Source organism: Nelumbo nucifera, chromosome 1 (genome assembly GCF_055504915.1).
Source record: "Nelumbo nucifera cultivar China Antique chromosome 1, China Antique-T2T, whole genome shotgun sequence".
Taxonomy (NCBI): Eukaryota; Viridiplantae; Streptophyta; class Magnoliopsida; order Proteales; family Nelumbonaceae; genus Nelumbo; species Nelumbo nucifera.
In genome coordinates this window covers 63,183,746-63,203,863 of record NC_142649.1, presented here as the reverse complement: position 1 = coordinate 63,203,863, position 20,118 = coordinate 63,183,746, and the positions used below count along the sequence as shown (strand labels likewise).

Here is a 20,118-nt window from a genome sequence, read left to right as displayed (position 1 = left end):
AGATTTCATAACCCACCATTTTCTTTCTTCATTGTTTCAACACTAGCCGTATGCCTTGCAAACAAGAACTCCCAATCATTCCAGCAAAAACTGCAGTGGGTTCGGGGATGGAACTGTTTGGGTTAGTGGAGGAATCAACCCTCGCACCCCATTTGGGTTTTCAAATTCCAGGCTAAGCAACGCTTACACAGTCCTTCAAACTTGGAAATCTGCAATAACAGATGATCCACTTGGCACTCTACACGGTTGGGTAGGAAACAATGTCTGTTCTTATAAAGGGGTTTTCTATGTAGATCCTTAGGAAGAAATATCCAGAGCATTGAAATTATGAACAGATTTGAAGGTTTATTTCTCAAATCTAAAGGATCAATTCAGTAGTTGGGGTTTTAAGGCAGCAATGTGGACAGATTGGAAGGAAAATTTGGTAGGGTAGGGTGGATTGGGCCTGGCCGACAAAACCTATTCCTCCCAGTTTTTCATCCACTGTGCACAAGAAACTGAACATGGTTAATCACCACTCAACTCGTAATAACATTTAATCTTGCAGACTACAATAAGCAGCAGTTTCCAACTTTTCAACACCAAGTACAATGCTTTTCTTACGAAAGGATTCTCAAGTTCAAAATCTAGAGTCTACAATTTCCGTCTTTTAACTTGATTATGGAACTACTTCATGTATTTCTGCAAGAATTTCCGATGAAAGTCATTTCTGATGGTGTCATTGATGAAACGCTTAGGCGTCTTGGTTTCTCCACGAGTCTGGTTCTTAAACACCACATCATCATCCCACCTTCTTTTGACATTGAAGGAAGTTGCATTAAGTAGAGGATTTCCTCGAATCAATTCTGCCTCTTTAGCTTTCAGCTCCTCTTCTTGTTTTTGTCGTTCCTGAGGAAGACGGGCATCACAGTTTTAGTTCATATATTTTTCTGGTAATAGTTTTAGTTTGTTTATGACATCATAATATATTTTGAAGAGATAACTTATAATGTATACACAAGATTCAGATCCATGTATCAAATATAGGTCTTTATCCAATGGGGGGGGGCATACTCAAGAATTGTCAAAAGACTTGGGTTAAATTCATAGGGAACAAAATATGACAAGCCTATAGAAAGGCAAACCAAAATGGGTAATCCCTGAGGTCAAGGAAACTAACCATCCTAAGCTTCTCTTCAGCTCTCTCCTTCTTTATTCTTTCAAGCTCAGCCAGAAGAGCTTCTGTGTCATCCTCGTCATCGTCATCTTCATCACTAGCAACACAATACATACCATTTCAACAAATATTATAAGAAAAGAAAATTTACCAAAGATTTTAGAACCCTGAAAAAAAGTGCATGTGAAAATTATAGCATTAAAGGGTGATTGCGTTGATGTTTACTGCAAACAATCATAGTTAGTCTTTTCCAAAAAATAAAAGATACATCAGAAATCAATAAATGGAGCAAACGTGTGGCAAGCATTAATTAATTGATGTTAGTTTTATCTGTTTCTGTGAAAAATATTTGTTTAATGTAAAAGGAAAACAAAACCCCACCTTCCATCATCACTTTTAACATCACAATCAGAATCATCAGCATCCACATTGCGAGGAACAATGCGGTCTTCAGTATCCCGCTTTGTACCTGCACAATTGTGTACTGTAATTAGTCAAGTTGGTTACAAAACCTATACAAAGGTTTACTTAACAAACGAAATAACAGAAAAAAAAAACCTTCCAAGAGAAGCTGGCTTCCTTTTCTTCGATCTCTGTTCTCTGCGAAATATGGTCAAAGATTAAAATAGAAATAAATTCTGGAAAAATAGAGCAAAATTAAAATATAACTAGAAGTGAACAACTCAATGGAATTAGAGAAAACAATATTAGCATTATAAAGAATAACACAAAGGATGTGGCGTTTGAATTTTCAAATACCAATATAAGACTTGTCCTTTGAAGAAAAATGCTTTCTTTCATGCTCTTCTAGCTCCTCCCGGAGGTTCCTCTTCTTCAGTTCTTCTTGGGTATCTTGTCCTTCTTTCCTATTAGCAGATGTTACAAAAACTAGCCATTAACAAAGAATTATGGAGGCAATTAGAACTTATGAGCAGGCTTCAGGTCAACAGGTGAATCTGAAGCAACTTTTAGCAAAAATGTTCATTGTAAGATTCAAAAGCTACTAGCTAAGAGTATGCATATCAAGAGAGCAGAGAAGCCCTCCTTTTATCTGGGGCTTCCATCCTATATTAGTAAATCCAAATCTAGAATATTTGAATTCTTAACTCTGAGATCATAGAAGAAAGCTTCAAGCTGGAAGAACAATTGGTTGAATCCAGCTGGAAAGGAGGTGATTATCAAGGCTGTTCTAAATGCTTTTAGCATGTCTTGCTTTAAGTTGCCTTTAGGGGTGTGAGAAATTAAAGAAATCTCAGAGGGATTTCTGGTGGGGAAAAGGTAAGGAGAAAAAAGGGGTAAACTGGATTAGTTGGAGCAACCTCAGTCAAAACAAACTTGCTGGTGGTCTAGGGTTCTGGGACCCAAATTGTTTCAATGAGGCTTTACTGGCTAAGCTAGCTTGGAGGCTAGCTAATGGAGAGGACAGTTTGTGGGCTAATGTGATAAGGGCCGAGTATATAAAAGATAGATCCTTCTTGAATGATAAACTCCCTGAATCGGGTTCGTCGGGATGGAGAAGTATACTTGTGGGTAGGAAAATTATTAAGGGGTGTGCTGGTCTTTAGAAACAGGAAGGAACATAGCAATATGGGAGGATCCTTGGATCCTAGGAATTCCAAGTTTTCGAATTATGGGTCCAAAGCCTTGTAATTCAAATTTATTCAGAGTCAGAGATTTGTTCCTTCCTAATAGAAAAGAGTGGAATGTTGACTTAATAACAAACAATTTTATTACCCCAGTGGCTAAAAGAATCCTTGAGATTAGACCCCCTCTCACTGACTGGGAAGAAAGACTAACTTGGGTTTTTGACAAAAAATGAGTTTTCTCAGTAAAGTCAGCATATTTTGTAGCCAAAAGCCTAGCAAAACCCACTTGCAATCAACACAGTCGTGACAAACTTACAAACTTCTCTGGGCATCTATTTGGAACCTGAAAATGGCCCCAAAAATAAAATACTTCCTTTGGCACAGTAGCATTAATGCTGTGGCTGTCAAAGCATATCTAGTGAGAAAACGATCCTTCCTGATCCCATCTGTCCTGTCTGTTCAAGGAGGGAAGAAACGGTACTGCATTCCCTTTGTGATTGTGACTTGGCCAAAGCTTGCTGGTTTGGAAGTCCTTTGGGGGTGAGGGTTCACTCACTCCCTTCTGCATCCTCCTTTAAGGACTGGCTTTTGAGTTGGTTTCTTTTGTGTAATAAACTAAAAGACAGAAAGGAGGAACTAAAGACAACTACAGCTCTGCTAATTTGGAATATTTGGGTACATCATAATGATATAATTTTCAATGGAACAGTGCCCAATCCAAAGGTTGTTGTTGACAGGGTGCAGACTCAACTCCAAGAGCTTCAGATGATTGCAGCTACATCATCACAAATACAGCCCCCTTTTGAAAGAGAGGCTGACTATACAGTTTTTGGTCTTCCCCCCCCCCCCCCCCCCGATTGGAAGGAAATTAACGTTGATGGAGCTTTTTTTGAATGAGAATACAGCAGCTTTTGGATTGGTAGTTAGGGATCATGAAGGGTGTTTTGTGGCTTCAAAGTGTGGTAGATCTAAGGCTGTCTCAGACTCTCAGTGCTTCAAGTGGAGGCTTTAGCAGTCCTAGAAGGTTTGCTGATTGCTCAAGAACTTCAACTGAAGAACTTAGTAATTGAGAATGACAATAAGTCACTGGTTGGCTGGCTCCAGAAAAAGGGCATTGATTGCCCAACTGAAATATTCTCAGTAGTTCAAGACTGCCTAAGTTTAGCAAGCTCTTCAAATGTGTCCTTTTCTTTTGTGAAGTGTTCACCAAATAGAGTGGCCCATGCAGCCATCCAGAAAGGTTTGCATGGATCTGAATTCTAGTTGGATGCTGCCCGTGTGGATAGCAAATATCTTGTGTTCAGACTGGTCTGTTATTTAGTTTTCTATCTCTGTTTTTCTGGTAGTTTGTAGCTCTGTAGTTTGTTTTTTAGTTCGTTTTTCTCCTCTTCTTTGCTGCTGTATTGTCTTCGGCCTTTCTCCTTTTTAATGAACGACTTTTATTACCCCCAAAAAAAAAAACTAAGATGCAACTATCTATCTACTCACAGCTTTGGGCATCAATGCTAACAACAATTTGGGAAAACACCACACACACGCACACACACACACACACACGAGTATCATGTACATATGAATATCTTTACATGTATGCATGTACAAGCACAATTATGCACACACAAATCTCTGAATTTTTGGGAAAGGGGGAAGGAAGGATTTACGCAGAATACTGATCAACATCAATACAAGAAAAAAGAATAATTAAATCTTACAAGCATGGTATTACTAATCCATCCTATTCTACGACCCTCTCATTATATCTAGCTATTTTAACTTCTCTGATTACTTTGATTAGAAGTTGATAGAGTATACCCAAAAAATGTATAATAGTAACAAATAGTAAATAATAAAAAGTAACATAAATTAAAAAGAAACAACAAAAAAGGCAATAATTTTTTTTTTGAAGATTGAAGATTGGGAGGAGTTGTGGGGGAACTTAACACTGAAAGCCCTTCCTAGAGTAGCATCGGACCTCTGCCCCTAAGTCTCTACCAAGAAAACTTTATTGGAGGCCCTACACCCTTTAGATTTGAGAATATGTGATTGGAAGTTCCAAACTTTATGCAAAAGATAAAAGATTGGTGGTCAGAAGGTGGAATAAGGGCTAGAGAGAAAGTGGTGAGATTCTCCAAGAAGTTGAAAAGACTTCAGGAAAAGGTCAAGGAGTGGAACAAAGAGGAGTTTGGAAAACTCGAGGTCATAAAGGAGGTATTAGCCAGGAAAATAGAGAAATTGGACCAAAAGAAAGCACGTAAAGAGTGGGCTAGAGAATAGAGTTGAAAGATGGAACTTAAAAGTGCAACTAGAGGAGATCTTGAGGAACGAAGAAATTTCTTGGAGACAAAAATTAAGGTGTAAATGGCTTCTGGAGGGGGATGGAAACACCAGATTTTTCCACTCCCTAGCAAACAGGAGAAGGAAAAACCAAATCTCCAGTATAGAGGTGGAGGGAGGGAGTAGTAAACTCAAAGGAGGAAATTGAAAGGTGCTTTGTGGATCATTTCAAGTCAATCCTTGGTTCCTCTGTTGAAAGCAATTTGGAATTGGGAGAATTACAGTGGGATAGAGTGCCAAAATCCGAAGCTACCCTCTTAGAAAGAGCCTTCAGTGTAGAGGAGGTCCATGAAGCAATTTTCTCGATGGATAAATCTAAAGCTCCGGGGCCGGACGGTTTTTCAATGGCTTTCTATCAAGATTGTTGGGAAATCTTGAAAGATGATTTACTGGATGTCTTTGTTGAGTTCTATCAAAAAGGGAAATTCTCTCCAGGAGTGCAATCTTTATTGGTCTAGTGCCAAAAAAGAAAGAGGCCAAAACCCCCAAGGATTATAGACCGATAAGTCTTGTTGGTAGCATGTATAAGATCATTGCTAAAGTTTTGGTTGGTTGGTTGAAGACAGTCTTGCCCTTTGTTATTTCTCAAAACGAAGGAGTTTTGTAGAAGGGAGACAAATAATGCATCAAAGATGGAGACGAATTTAGGTAACTGTGGATCAAAGGATGTATTAGCTCGGCACATTTCTCTATCATTTTAAATGGAGTAGCGAAGGACTTCTTCTCGGCTAAAAGAGGACTAAGACAGGGTGATCCCTTATCCCATTTTTATTTACCTTTGTGGCTGAGGTTCCAAGTAGACAAATCATCAAGGCTGACCAAGAAAATCAGTTTAAAGGTTGGAGAATTGGTAGTTCAGAAGTTGTGGTGTCTCACTTGCAATTTGTGGATGATGCAATCATTTCCTGTGAGAGTTGTAATGAATCTAGTTTGAGGAATCTGAAAAATTTGGTGGACAAGTTTCAACAGGCCTCCAAAATAAAAGTGAATTGGGGAAAAAGTTGTATAGCTGGAATAACCATAGGGGAGGGGGACATCCAAGCCATGGCAAATTTGCTAGGCCGTGAAGTGAAAAGCTGGCCTATAGAATATACGTATGCCCTTGGGGGGAAACCCGAAAGTTAAAAGCTTTTGGAAGCTAGTTTTAGAGAGATTCACAAAGAAGTTGGCAATGTGGAAGAGAAATTATATTTCCTTGGGGAAAGAATCATCTTGATAAAATCCACCCTAGCAAACCTGCCCACCTATTTCCTCTTCACCTTTAAGATCCCACTGAAAATAGCAAGGAAGTTGGAGAAGATAATGAAGGATTTTTTGTGGGAACTTGGTAATGAAAAGAGGGATCATTTAGTGAAGTGGGAGCAAGTCTGTAAACCTAAGGAGCAAGGTGGCCTAGGAATTGGGAACATCTTATAGAAAAATAAGGCCTTCCTAGGGGAATGGTTGTGGAGATTCCCTTGTGAAGAAGATAGGTTGTGGCACAGGGTCATTAAGAGCATTTATGGTGAAGCAAAAAACAACTGGGATGCAAAACTAGCTTCCAATGCAGCTCCAAATTCCCCTTGGAAGGCAATCTTTGAGGTACTACCAACCTTTTTTCAATTTATCCGTTTTGATGTTGGGCGTGGCAATAAAGTTTTATTCTGGGAAGACCTTTGGGTAGGGGATTTGCCTTTTAAGGTTAAATTCCCAGACCTCTACTCCTTATCAAACCTTAAAAACAAACTTGTTGCTAGGGTTGGCATACTTTCATACTTGGATATCTCTTGGGACTTTGGCTTTAGAAGTGAGGGAAAATGAATGTGAGTCCCTATTGCTTTTACTCTCAACCCTTGAGAAGGGTTTATTTTCTTGTGCCTCTTTCTTTGGTTTGCTCACTTGCTCTGATCCTTTGGGGATGAACTTCCCAGTGAGAAATCTGGTGTAAACCGATTCTTCCTAAAGTACAAGCCTTCTGTTGGGAAGTGTTCTTAGGGAAGGTAAACACTTGTGATGTGGTACAAAAAGGAAGGCCAAACAAATGCCTCTCTCCTCATGTGTGTGTCCTTTGTAAGGATTGTGGTGAAACCCTACCCCACTTACTCTTATCTTGCTCTTTTGTTTCTTGTATTTGTGAAAGTGTTTGTTCTCTCTTTGGATGCAAATGGGTTCCCCCACAGGATGTGGTAAGTCTATTCAGCCCCTCCTTCCTAAGGCAACAAAAGAAAAGAGGAAAGTGCTTATGGAAGGCAGCAAGCAAGAGCTGTTGTGGTATGGACTATATGGGAGGAAAGAAATCAAAGACTCTTCTTTGAAAAAAGTAAATCAAAGGAGAAAGTCATTGAAGCCATAAAAATCAAAACTGCACATTGGGTGATGACCATGGAACTATTCAAAAACTTCTCCACGAATGAGATTCTAAGAAGCTAGACTGAAGTAGCACAAACAGATGTACCCAAAGAAGTTGTGAGAGTAGAGTGGAAGTCACCTACATTGAACAAGCTAAAACTAAACTTTGATGGGAGTTCCTTTGGTAACCCGGGAAGGGCAGGTATAGGGAGTGTGGTTAGAAATCATCTAGGTGAAGTTGTGGCACTCTTCTCAGGACCAATAGGTATTAGTGACTCAATACATGTTAAATCTCTGGCTCTACTTCAAGGTTTAAAGATGACTGAGTAGATTGGAACAACAGATTTAGAAATAGGAGACTCACTACTGGTCATTTCTTGGGCTAAAAACATCACATTAGCACCTTGGAAGCTCAAATTTATCTACAAAGAAATTGACATAATTGCAAGGAGGTTCAACTCTCAGTTTGGTTGGGTGAAAAGGACTACGAATGGGTTGGCGGATACCCTAGCAAAACAGGGGACAAATAGATCTACCTTGTATTGGGTAGAACTGTAACTGTTTATATGTGTTTGCAGATTGGGTTAATGCATTACTGCAGCCTATACCTATTGTATTCAATATTTCTCTGTCATTAATAAAAGTCTCTTGCTGATAAAAATAAAATAATAATAATAATAAAGATTTCAATCTCTCAGTAATAGCCTTAATAGACTCAGGTGTGGACATTAATTGCATTAGAGAAGGAATTGTGCCTTCTAGATATTTTGAAAAGACCACCCAACAAGTTAATGCAGCGGATGGAAGGAAACTGGAGATATATAAAATCCCTGTAGCCCATATCTGCAATCAAGGAACCTGTCTAAAGTCTACTTTCCTTATGGTAAAAGACTTAAGACTAAGAGGTTATTTTGGGAACTCCATTCTTGTTATCCATCCTTCCTTGCCAAATTGACCCTGACGGAATCACAACCACAATAGAGGAAATTACGGTAACCTATAAGTTTTGCCAAAAACCCAAAACCTCAACTATCAACACCCTCAAAGAAAATGGAAAAGGCAAAGTAAAGCTTATAGCAGAATTACAATCTGAAATAAAAGAAAAGCAACTAATTAAGCAACTTGAAGAACCTAAAATGAAATTAGAAATTTTCAAAAAAGAATAACACGGGAAATTTGTGCCTAAACACTCAGCGCGTTCTGGCATAGGAAAAAGCATACGGTAGAACTACCATATGAAGAGGATTTTAGAGAATAAAAAATCCCTATGAAAGCCAGACCAATCCAAATGAATAACAGATTATTAGAAATCTGTAAAAAGGAAATCCAAGATTTATTGAATAAGGGTCTAATTAGACCAAGTAAATCCCCTTGGAGCTGTCCTGTGTTTTACATAGAAAATGCAGCTGAAATAGAAAGAGGGGTACCGAGGCTTGTTATAAACTACAAACCTCTTAATAAAGCACTAAGATGGATTAGATGCCCCATTCCTAATAAGCAGGATCTAATAAATCGTCTATATGGTGCAGAAATATTTTCAAAATTTGACCTAAAATCAGGTTATTGGCAAATTATAATAGAAGAAAAGGATAGGTATAAGACTACATTCACAATGCCCTTTGGTCACTATGAATGAAATGTAATGCCTTTTGGGCTAAAAAACGCCCCTTTCTGAATTCTAGAGAATCATGAATGCAATATTCACACCCTATACTCAATTTATGATAGTATATATTGATGATGTATTAATCTACTCTTCTTCATTAAAAGCCCACTGGAAACACCTGAACATATTTCTTAGAGTGATGAAAGAAAACGGGTTAGCAGTTTCTGCTAAAAAAATGAAACTCTTTCAAATAGAGATTAAATTTCTAGAATTTCAGATATCTAAAGGAACAATAGCACCTATCTAGAGAGTAATAGATTTTGCTGACAAATTCCCTGACGAGATTAGAGATAAAACTCAGCTCCAGAGATTTTTAGGTAGTCTAAATTACGTAGTAGACTACTATAAAGAAATAGCCCATGACCGACAATTGCTTGAGAAGAGACTGAAAAAGAATCCTCCAGAATGGAGTAAGCAATTTACCCAAACAGTTAGGAAGATTAAACAAAGGGTAAAAACTCTCCCCTGCCTTAACATCCCCCATCCAGAGTATCCTAAAATAGTGGAAATTGATGCCAGTGAGATAGGATACGGAGGAATCCTAAAGCAAAGGAGAGACGGGAAGAATGAGATAATCCGGTTTGCCTCAGGAACCTGGAATGACACCTAGAAAAAATACTCCGCTGTCAAAAAAGAAATGCTCAGTATCATCCTTTGCATCACTAAATTTCAAAGTGATTTGATAAACCAACATTTTACTCTTCAAATTGATTGCAAATCCGCCAAAGAAATTCTGGAAAAAGATGTAAAAAACCTGGTTTCAAAACAGATTTTTGCTAGATGGCGAGCTATTTTATCAGTATTTGATTTTGATATTACATATATTAAAGGATCTGATAATGCTTTGCCAGATTTCTTAATCAGGGAATTCTTACAAGGTTATCTAATTAAAGATGGCCGACAGGAGACTTCGTCTTCCCTTAAGTCCTAATTCCAAGCGATCAAAAAGGACTAATGAGCCCATTCGTAGGTCTAATTATGAGACCGTAGCAAGCTCAAGGACTAATCAGTCACCAATAAAGTCTCCCTTAATTAGGGAACCAACTCCTACTATGGAAGAGGCTAATTTCAGCCAATATCTACTTAATTCATCAGATTTTGTAACCACAATCTCAAGAGAAGAAGCCACCTCCGTCTCCAACCATGTCAACCCAGAAGGAGCCCTTCATCATCTTGCCCTATCCATCTTAGACGGGCATCATTTCACAGTATGCGGTCAAAACAAAGATCATAAATACTATGAAGAAATTCTCCTCCACATTGGGTCCGCCAGGATCCAGCATTATTTTCGGGACCCGAACAAGTCTGAAATAGCTTATTCTAAGCTAGGGAAAAGCTTTCTACTTATTCTATAGGTTTCTATTACCTTCTTGTCAACTAGGGAAAAGCTTTCTGCTTCATTTCCTAGTGCAATGGTTCTTTCTACGGTTCTAACATTTAGATCTTCTTTTAAACTAAATATTCTTTTTTTGTATATTTCTTTTAAACTAAACATTTAGATAATTTACTGCTTCCATATTCTTTATAGACATGGACTTGGTTAGGCGTGTGCTACTACTAGACTCACCAGAGTCTTTTTGAGGTACTAGAGGAGGACCTAAATAACTTCTTCATCTTATCCTTTTACTTTACCAAATACGATCAATCAACTTTCACGGCCTTCACTCTCTTCGGCCTTCAACGCGACTTCGACCTTGGCTCAAGGGTTCTAGCCTTCGTAAAACTGGCAGGTGTCTAGGCTGTCCGACTGGGGTTTTAGCTCAGCGATATCTCCGAAGAAGCTACAGTCTTTGGGTTCTAGCCAAAGGTTCTAGGTTACCTACTAGCAACCAAAGGTTCCGACAAGGTAGCGACAGGTAATGGTGTAATGAAGAGTAAAAAGTAAGGGATCGAAATGGAAAGAACAGAGAGGAACAATTTTGAATTTGAACAGAGAAGTTAGGGTCAATGGCTCTGATATCAAACGGGTGAGAGTGATACGGAGCAGGGAGTTGGGGTAGGAGGCTAGTGAATAGTGATGAACATGGCGGAGAATAGTGAGATATGCAGATAAATAGTGAATGAATAGTGATTTTTCAGAAAATAAAGCGCAATAAAACACTTTGAAGAAAGTTATAGATAATATTCAAAGAAAGCTTAAAATCAATACTTTAAATCTTAACGATACTTACAGAGGTATAGTAACACACAACACAATAATAGATGCCTTAGATTGGCAATCTCTTACAAACGCTCAGAAAATTGAAAGGACAATAAAATACTTTGAAGAAAGTTATAGATAATATTCAAAGAAAGCTATAACACACAGCACAATAATAGATGCCTTAGATTGGCAATCTCTTACAAACGCTCAGAAAACAATATTCACAAACACTCACAAAATCTTGGGCTTTTAATAAAGAAGAGTAGATTAATACATCATCAATATATACTATCATAAATTGAGTATAGGGTGTGAATATTGCATTCATGATTCTCTGGAATTCAGAAGGGGCGTTTTTTAGCCCAAAGGGCACTACGAATGCAGTCTTATACCTATCCTTTTCTTCTAACAAGAACAAGAACAAGAACAAGAACAAGAACAAGAACAATAACAAGAACAAGAACAATAATAATAATGAAGAAGAAGAAGAAGAAGAAGAATAAGTGGCACTGAAATTATGACACAGAAGAAAGCCTTCGCAAAAATCTACCTGGGCTTTAAAGTTGTGTGAGAAGCAAGATCTCTGGAAGAGTATTTCTGTGAAGGGCCAAAAATTCGAGTACCACCTTGTTCTTGACCACCCTTTGCAGGTGCCCACGTAGGGCGAGCTGCTGTCGTCATAATTCCTTGCTACTCACTACAACACCAAAGAAAATACTTTGTCAACCAGAATTTGCAGATAACAGAAAATAACAATTCGAACTCAATGAATCAAATAAAAAAGCGAATAGAACCGTCCAACACTTTTGCTGTTTTAATCTCCAATAGTCACTTGAAATAAATATCAGATATTAAAAGAAAAATAGAATGAGGTTTCAAAAGACAACAGCAAGAAACTATAAAACCGCGCTTAACTATTTTCAGAATCATGTAATTTATGTGAGTAGACGAGTTGTCGTTCTCTAATTTATGCGCTAAAGTCAAGCACCAAGTAGAGAAAGAATAAGCTAAAATGTAGCATGTACGAAAATTTGAGGCGTTCCTGGTGTAGTAAAAGGTCAGAAGAAGATTAAATTTTGCGGCAGAAATAGAAGAGAAATAATAAGAGAAAATGCAAATGTAACGATGGAAATGCGAGGAGACAAGGGGAAGAATAAAAAGAGGAAGATGATTAGGGTTTTCTTGCACAAAGACCGATGAATCAAAAAGCCCTAATATTCTATTCTATCAGAAAAGAAGACAATAACCAGGACTTACCTTAAGACTTGCTAAAAATCACTTGAAAGAGAAAGACGAAGGCTTCTGTCAGAGGCTTCCGCTGGCTTCTTCGATTCGAGTAAGGAAGATGTTTTGCACTCCCTCTTCCTCTGTTCTACACCAAAGAGGTAAAGGGGGTTTTGCTTTCTTTCTTGCTCTTTTCGTCGCGGTGGACGTTCGAGTCCGACAATCGACAGTGGCGGTAGATAAAGGTTGCCGTCTGGGGCCTTATAACTTGCCACGTGGCAAAGATCAGGGCCCATTATTACTATTATTGGATCGGATCGGGTTGGTGTGTGTTCGGGCCATTTGGCTCAACCTTATCCAGATTAGGGATTTGATTTTGATAAACCACCGGTCGTTATCGTTTCCCTATGAGTTTATTGCCGATACTTGAATGAGACAAAAATGGTCATTATTTTATTTATCTGAGAAATAAAAGAACATGGATAAATGCACTTTTTTGGGTAAGTATTTCCTAGGAAGAACTTACCCAGGTAATTGTATTTACCCGGATAAATAACTTACTAAAAAGCGAATGAGGTCTTGTAGTGAATAATGGGTTGGCGAGATTTTAGACTGACTTGCTATTACTCTTTATTATATATGGATGGATGGATAGAAAAAATGTGATCATTAAGAATTCAAATAAATTTGGATAAATCTGTATTTTTGGGTGCTAATTTTTTTATTTGGTTGGCCGATTTTGGTGAGCTTTAAGAAATTAGTCAAAAATCAACTCTTTTCAGGGATTACCTTTTTTTGGTGATTCATAATTTCTAGCTAATTCTGATTTCTTGAGGCATTCAATATGGCATTGAATAATAATTCTAATACAAAAATAATTAGCCATGGAGAATCAATGCCAAATAGACTAAAAACCGATTTCTTTGAAATCGACTTACATGACAGAAATGATACCAATTAACAAAATTTACTGATTTTTGAAAAAAAAAAACACTAATTTCAAATTTCAAAAATTATAAGGAAGAATCAACATTGATGCCAAACATCACCTAAAGTTAACAACATTTATTTATAGCCAGGTGCATTTCAGTGAAAATGAGAAGCAATTAATTGAGTCAATGGAATCAAATCCTTGAAACAACAGGATTGGGTACCTCCACGAATGAATATATATCCTCTATGAAGCCTTTTCTTGAAAATCACCTACTTCTCATTAGTATTTTCTTGAAAACCCCGAGGGTGTGGTGTGAATAATTTTAGAATGTCGCTTGCGAAATCATATCCAAAATTTTGGTTAATAGAATCAAGATTTTTCTTGATGATATTATTATTTTTCCATTTCAAAAATGCTTTTGTCCTAAATAGACAAATTAATGACAATATAATCATTGCCCATGAGATGATGCATACCATGAAAAGGAAAAAATGAAGCTCTAGAATTATAGCTTGTAAGGTTGATATGGAAAAAGTGTATGACAGACTTGAATTGGATTTCATTGAAAAAATTCTCACTAAATTTGAGTTCCATAAAAAATGGATTGTTTGGGTGATGACATGCATAAAATTTTGATTAATGGTTCTCCATCAAGAAAGATTGAGCCAACCAGGGGTATCATACAGGGTGATCCCCTCTCCCCTTGTATTTTTGTTTTATGTGCTAAGGCTCTCGCCAGGAATTTCATAGAGGAAGCTTACCTTCCTAGAAGCCCAATTGGGTATAGTGCTTCAGAAGGGGGATTTTGTATTCCTATTTTTCAATTTGCAAATGATTGCTTAATTTTCACTAAGACTTCTATTCCAACATGTCTAAAGATCAAAGAAATTTTAGCGAATTTTGCAAAAGTTTCAGGTCAAGGACCAAATTTTAGCAATTCAACCTTAATTTTCTAAAAAAAACTTCCATAGACTTTAGAAGATTTTGTCCAAATTTTTAAAAATCCCTTTGGAGAGGAAAACATAATCTTATCTGGGAGCTTGTCAAAGGAAAGCGTGAGCTCAGAGAAAAAATCAATAACAAGTTGGGGGTTGGAAAAAGAAAGCTTTCTCCCTAGCGAGTTCTAGAGTCACTCTTCTAAATTCCACTATCACCTCAATGCCTCATTTCATTAATGAGCTAGAAAAGTGTTTGTTTGCCCAAAAGTTGGGGGTGGGCTAGGTTTAAAAAATCTCTTTTGGTTCAATGAGGCATATCCTTAAAGAAAAGTAGAGCCTTTGGGTCAGAATGGAAATCCAGAAATACCTAAAAATAATAATTTATGGAGTGTAAAACTGTAAGTACTAGAAATGCGATCTTGTGGGCTTGGAGAAGAATCCCAAATGCTAGAACCCTTCTCAAAAGGTGTATGGGATGGACCACTGGCAATGGAAGTGGAAAGATAATTGGGGCAACGAGGGTGCCATCAAGGAAAAACTAGGTAGTAATGTTTCTAATGCGAATAGTGAGTATTGGGTTTGGGATTTCATTGATGATGAAAGAAAGGTATGGAAAGAAGATAAAATCTACAACCATGTCCCTATTCACATTTGGAAGAGCATTAGACCAAGTTTAATCCTATCAGAGGAAAGAGAAGATTCCTTAGTTTGGAGGTTTGATCCTGAGGGAGAGTTCTTCATTAGGAGGCTATGGCTAGGGGTGGGGGTGGGGGTGGAGAGAAGGGTCCAAACATGATCCTTAGTAGGATTTGGGGTCTCAAAATTAAAACCTTTTTTGTTTGTATTTGGCTTTAAATAATTGTCTCCCCACTAAAGGCCTACTCATTTCTAGGGGCCTATCTATTGATAGTTGATGCGGTTTATGTGCAAATTATGAAGAAAATGGGCATATTTTTATCAAATGCTCATTTGCCAAGCAGGTTTGGGACCTAATTGATCCAATTTTGGTGAGCCGAGTCAATGGAAGCACTTTACTTCAAACTTGGTGGAGAGATTTAGATAAATTTGGAAATTTGGGGAACCACATCTATGAATAATACATTTTCCTGCTTTGGTTTTTTGGAAAAACAGAAATAGTAAAGCTTTTGAAAATAAAAGTTTAGCCCCTTGGAGCTAATAGATAGAGAGCTATAAGCTCTTTTAGAGAGACAAATATAAATCTTGCTAAAGATGCCTCTAGAAATTGTTTAAACAATTTGAGATCGGTCCTTTGGGAATCCCCAAAATATAATTCCATTAAAATTAATTTTGATGCTTCAAGAAACAGTAATGGGGAATGTTCTATAGCCTGCATTGCTAAGAATCACTATGTTTTGAGGGCAACTGTCTTGTTTGGAGAAGCAGTCTGAGTCTCCATGGAGGTTAAAGACATCATCGAGGAGTGTTCGAAGCTAGTAGACAACCTAGTTCATGGGATTTCTTTTGTCTATGCTTTTAGGGAGGTGAACCAAGCGGTGGATTGGATAGTGTGTCAACCTCTTTTTTTTTTTTCTTTTTTCGGATAGTCCTTTGTCCTTCTATTTTTCTTCTCTTCCTAATGTTTTATTCTATATTTGTTGGAGTGATGCTTGGGGGCGAGCTACCTCGTCTTGTGTAGTTCTTCTTGTTTTAGCCAAAATAAATAAATAAATAATGGCTCTTTTCATACGATACCAATAGTTCTGGAGATTGAAATAACACAACTTTTTATAAGGCCTTCAGTTTGTTAAGGAACCGGGAATTTATTATATTGTGGTGTGATACTACGATCTGATTCTCTATTTTCTGTCTTAACTCTAAATGGCTTTTGTTCAGCAATTTCTAGCGAGTACTAGGGTATTTTGGACCAAATAAAATTTCTTTTTGCTTAGTCTGTTTATGTAAAATTTGTTTATATAATAAACAAAAGTTTGAATAGGGTTGCCTAAATGGTGAAAGGCTTGTCCCCAAAGTTGTTTTGGAGAGGAGATCAACTCTTTTTTTTTCTGTATTTTGCTGTTAATTTGTTGTAGTTTTTTTGGGTAAAAGATTTAAACCTCCTTTGAGATTTCTCGTAAATATTTACATTTCCTTCTTTTTTCTAACACCTCTCCGCTATTATAATTGATAAAATAGTGAAAAGACTATTTTACCCCTTAATTTTCATTTAAATTTTCAAAGAGAACCTTCGCCATCAAATCAAATACCACCCACTTCTGGTTCATCACCATTAATTACTCTTGGTTGAAGAAACCAGAAATTTTCAATCATTGTCTGAAATTAAATGACAGTACTAGTCTCGTGGCAGATTGAATAAGCTAGGACTGACATGTGAAAGAAAGTATTGATATATCAAGATATGGGCAACATTTGAGGCTTGGTTTGGAAGGAGTACAAATACAAATATGTGGAGTGCAGAACCTTGTATTTTGTATTATTTTGAATGTATTTGTACTGTACATATTTGTATCTGTACTCTTTTCAAATTGAGTCTAAGTGTCCCCTTACTTCCATATGGAGAATGGGATTTTTTGTCACCAAACATTAGCAAGATATTCCATTGGTGTTGGCTTCAACTTTTATTAGTCACTACATATGTGACATTGTCCCTTGCAAGACTTGTTTAGAGGATTATGGTGACTTCAATAATGATCCTGTCAGAACCAAAAATCTGCTCTTAGTATTTTCTATAGATTGGCATTGGCTAAAGAGTTGTTGTTTTTATGGAGAAAGCAGGGAGTGGAATATCATCTATTGTGAGAGAGCTAAATTATGAGTGTTGCTTATATGATTTTGGCATGGTTTCAATCAAAAGGTTCTTTATGATGTCTATTCAAAATGCATTAGTGGAAACCTCTTTGATGGCTTAAATGATCATTTGAAGAGTACATTAGTGCCTCAATGCCATACTAAGGATGACTAAGGGGCTGTTTAGTACTCTGGCCATTTATTTTAAGGGCAAATTTCTTAAACTCTACCCTTATTGTTTACATATTGTCTTAAAGTACCCTCAAGTTTTTTGACAATTAACATCATTGTTAAGTGCTAACGGAAAAAATGAAATATTGAATTTGCCCCCCACTATTCTTTAAATTTTCAAAATAAAACCCAAGATAAAAAATTTCAAGAACCGTTAAGATAGTCTTGGTCCATTGGAAGGAGCCCATCCGGAACTTTAAAACCACTTTAATGGAGGAAAACAAAGAACATGTAGAGTTTTCTCTACAAATGAAAAGATGGGATTTCAAATCCTTCACCCTCTCCGCCCTCTTTGCCCCGATAAGGGATTTGAAAATAATCACACATTCACCTACAAGATTTTTAATATAGAGAAAAGATCATTTAAGCCGTTGAAACTCAGAGACTCAAATCCAAAATGGGCTTTGCAATTACAGGTAAACATGAACCCAAAGCCAGATTGACCTGCAAGCAATACCCCAAATCCAAGGAGCAACAAAAGCTAACAAACCTAGAACCCAAGTCACCATCAACACAATCTAGATAGCTTCGAGTTAAGGTACCCAAGATTAAACTCAGGAACCGATGAAATCTCCATATAAAAAGGAAATCCCATACCAGTTTACATATTACAGGTCAAAAATAATAGATTTTGAAGTTTTAGCCAAAAAGTCGGCTCTAAAATGGAACTTGAAAGGAAATGATTCTCTTTTCTTACAACAATTGAGTTTTCTTTTGGGTTTGGAATTGAGTTTGGGAGAAAATGGAGAAAACATAGGAGATAAAATAAGAACGGGTGGGGGTGGGGGATGTGAGAATTAAGCATTGAGACACGAGTGAACTGAAAAAGATTTGGGGGTTTCTCATATGTTTTATATTTTTCTGGCATACACGTAACTATAGGTTATCTAGATGTTCTATCCAAATCACATGTGCCTCTCACTGTTTCACGGTTGTAGACTTGTAGTCATGCATATGTCTTAGAAGCTTCACACAGAACATGATTGTTTCTTCCTCTAATGAGGCATGAATTATAAGGAAACTCCACCAATACAAAGCACTTGTGTACTGCACAAATTCTCTCTCTCTCTCATACACACACACATTTCTATATATACTCTCCTTGAAGAAGGACATTAGGTTTAAAAGACGAAAAATGATAACCAACTAATTGATTTTTCAAGGTGAAACCAACATTCGTGGGAACCCAACAATCTCCTTGCTTCTCTAGTATTTCTAGGTTATTTTTGGGTTGTGTTTCTGATATTTCTTTGGTATTTCTGGGTTAGTGGTTTCAATTCTGATTGTTCTAATAGATTTGCTCTCTCCCATCTTGACAAAACTCAGAGTTCTTTCGATGACCAGACCAATCTAGACTAGCAGAGCTCCTTCTCTTTCATCTTTTCCTTTTCAAGGCCAGTAGAGCTCCCATCTTTCTGGCTTTTCATTCTCCAACGTCTCCGTTTCGATCGCCATTGCCGATCAAACTTGAAAATTGGTTCATTTGTGAGTCAAAATGTGTGTTTTGGGAGATATTGTTTTTGGGAAGAAACACAAAATAGATACCTTGACGATGACAAAAACACCTTGGGGGAGAAGCACTAACATCCTCTACTTCCAAAATACTAGTTCTGGTTAATGTTCTTAAGACTGACGACAACCACATAAGTGTTTTCGTGAACCTGAAGCCTCTCCTTGGCAAGGTTAACGACAATCAATCGGGCGCTGCAACCCATCTTGTTAGGATTAGAGTCTTGGGCCCACGTGCAATTTACCCACGTGGCCCACTTGCAATTTGGTTGGTTAGCTGGGTTGTTACACCACAAAAGACCATCTTTGTAATTTTAAATACCATTGTCTTTCAATAAAAATTTACAAAAGTTTCACATTTCCAATACCACCTTACATGGTATCAAAGCCATATCTCATCACAGTCCTTCTCATTAAAACCTCCTCTCCCATTTTCTTCATCGCACGCCTACGGTGTTTTATCATTCCTCTTTTTCATCATAGAGGCTTTACTTCATCGTAGTCAATATCTCATCACACGCTGGGGGGGTACACTTAACTTTGTCCATCACTCATATTCCCTAAAGTCTTCTTTCAAGAAACCATGTTCTTGGATTTCTTGAAACTCAACCGATCTCTATCAAGTCACAAGCACTGTCATGGCATCAGAAACCATCATTAGCTCTACGCCATCCTTGTTCTTGGGTCCTAATTCCCCGTATTTTCTGCATGTCTCGGACAATCCAGGAATGGTCTTGGTGTCCTATCTGCTCATCGGAGAAAATTACCTAATGTGGTAGCAAGCAATGAGAATAACACTTCGAGTAAAGAACAATCTATGTTTTGTCAATGGATCACTGCCCCGACCAGCATGATTGTCACCGGAAGAAAGTGCTTGGTCTAAATGTAACGCAATGGTTGCTTCTTGGGTTTCAACTTTGTCTCAAAGGAACTTTACGGTAGTGTTACCTTCATTGAATCTGCATCGGAAATTTGGTCGGAATTTCAGGAGTGGTTCTCTCAGAAAACATTCCTATAATACACCAACTCAAGCATGATTTGGCAATGCTCAAACAAGCGAACCTTACAATAACATCGTTCTTCACAAAATTAAAGATAATTTGGGATGAATTGACTACACTCACTAGTTTGCCTGAGTGTTCTTGCAGAGGCGTAATCAAGATTTTTATGATTGAACAAGAAAAAGAACGACTCCAACAATTCTTGATAGGACTTAATAAGTTGTACAACACCATCCACTCAAACATACTTGGATCGGAACCCTTACCATCCTTGAATAAGGCCTATGCTCTAGTTCTTCAAG

General features: G+C 37.5%; 1 protein-coding gene across 1 annotated transcript; it reads right to left on the bottom strand.

Annotated features, from left to right (window-relative positions):
- Window positions 1–498: 498 nt before the first annotated feature.
- Window positions 499–12,649, bottom strand: LOC104594287 (uncharacterized). Its single transcript, XM_010254523.3, has 7 exons — window positions 12,471–12,649; window positions 11,764–11,910; window positions 1,916–2,022; window positions 1,715–1,756; window positions 1,538–1,625; window positions 1,160–1,253; window positions 499–888 (listed from the first exon to the last, which is right to left on the bottom strand). The coding sequence occupies exons 2-7, from the start codon at window positions 11,892–11,894 to the stop codon at window positions 667–669; spliced, it is 684 nt and encodes a 227-aa protein (XP_010252825.1). The 5' UTR covers window positions 11,895–11,910; window positions 12,471–12,649; the 3' UTR covers window positions 499–666.
- Window positions 12,650–20,118: the final 7,469 nt, after the last annotated feature.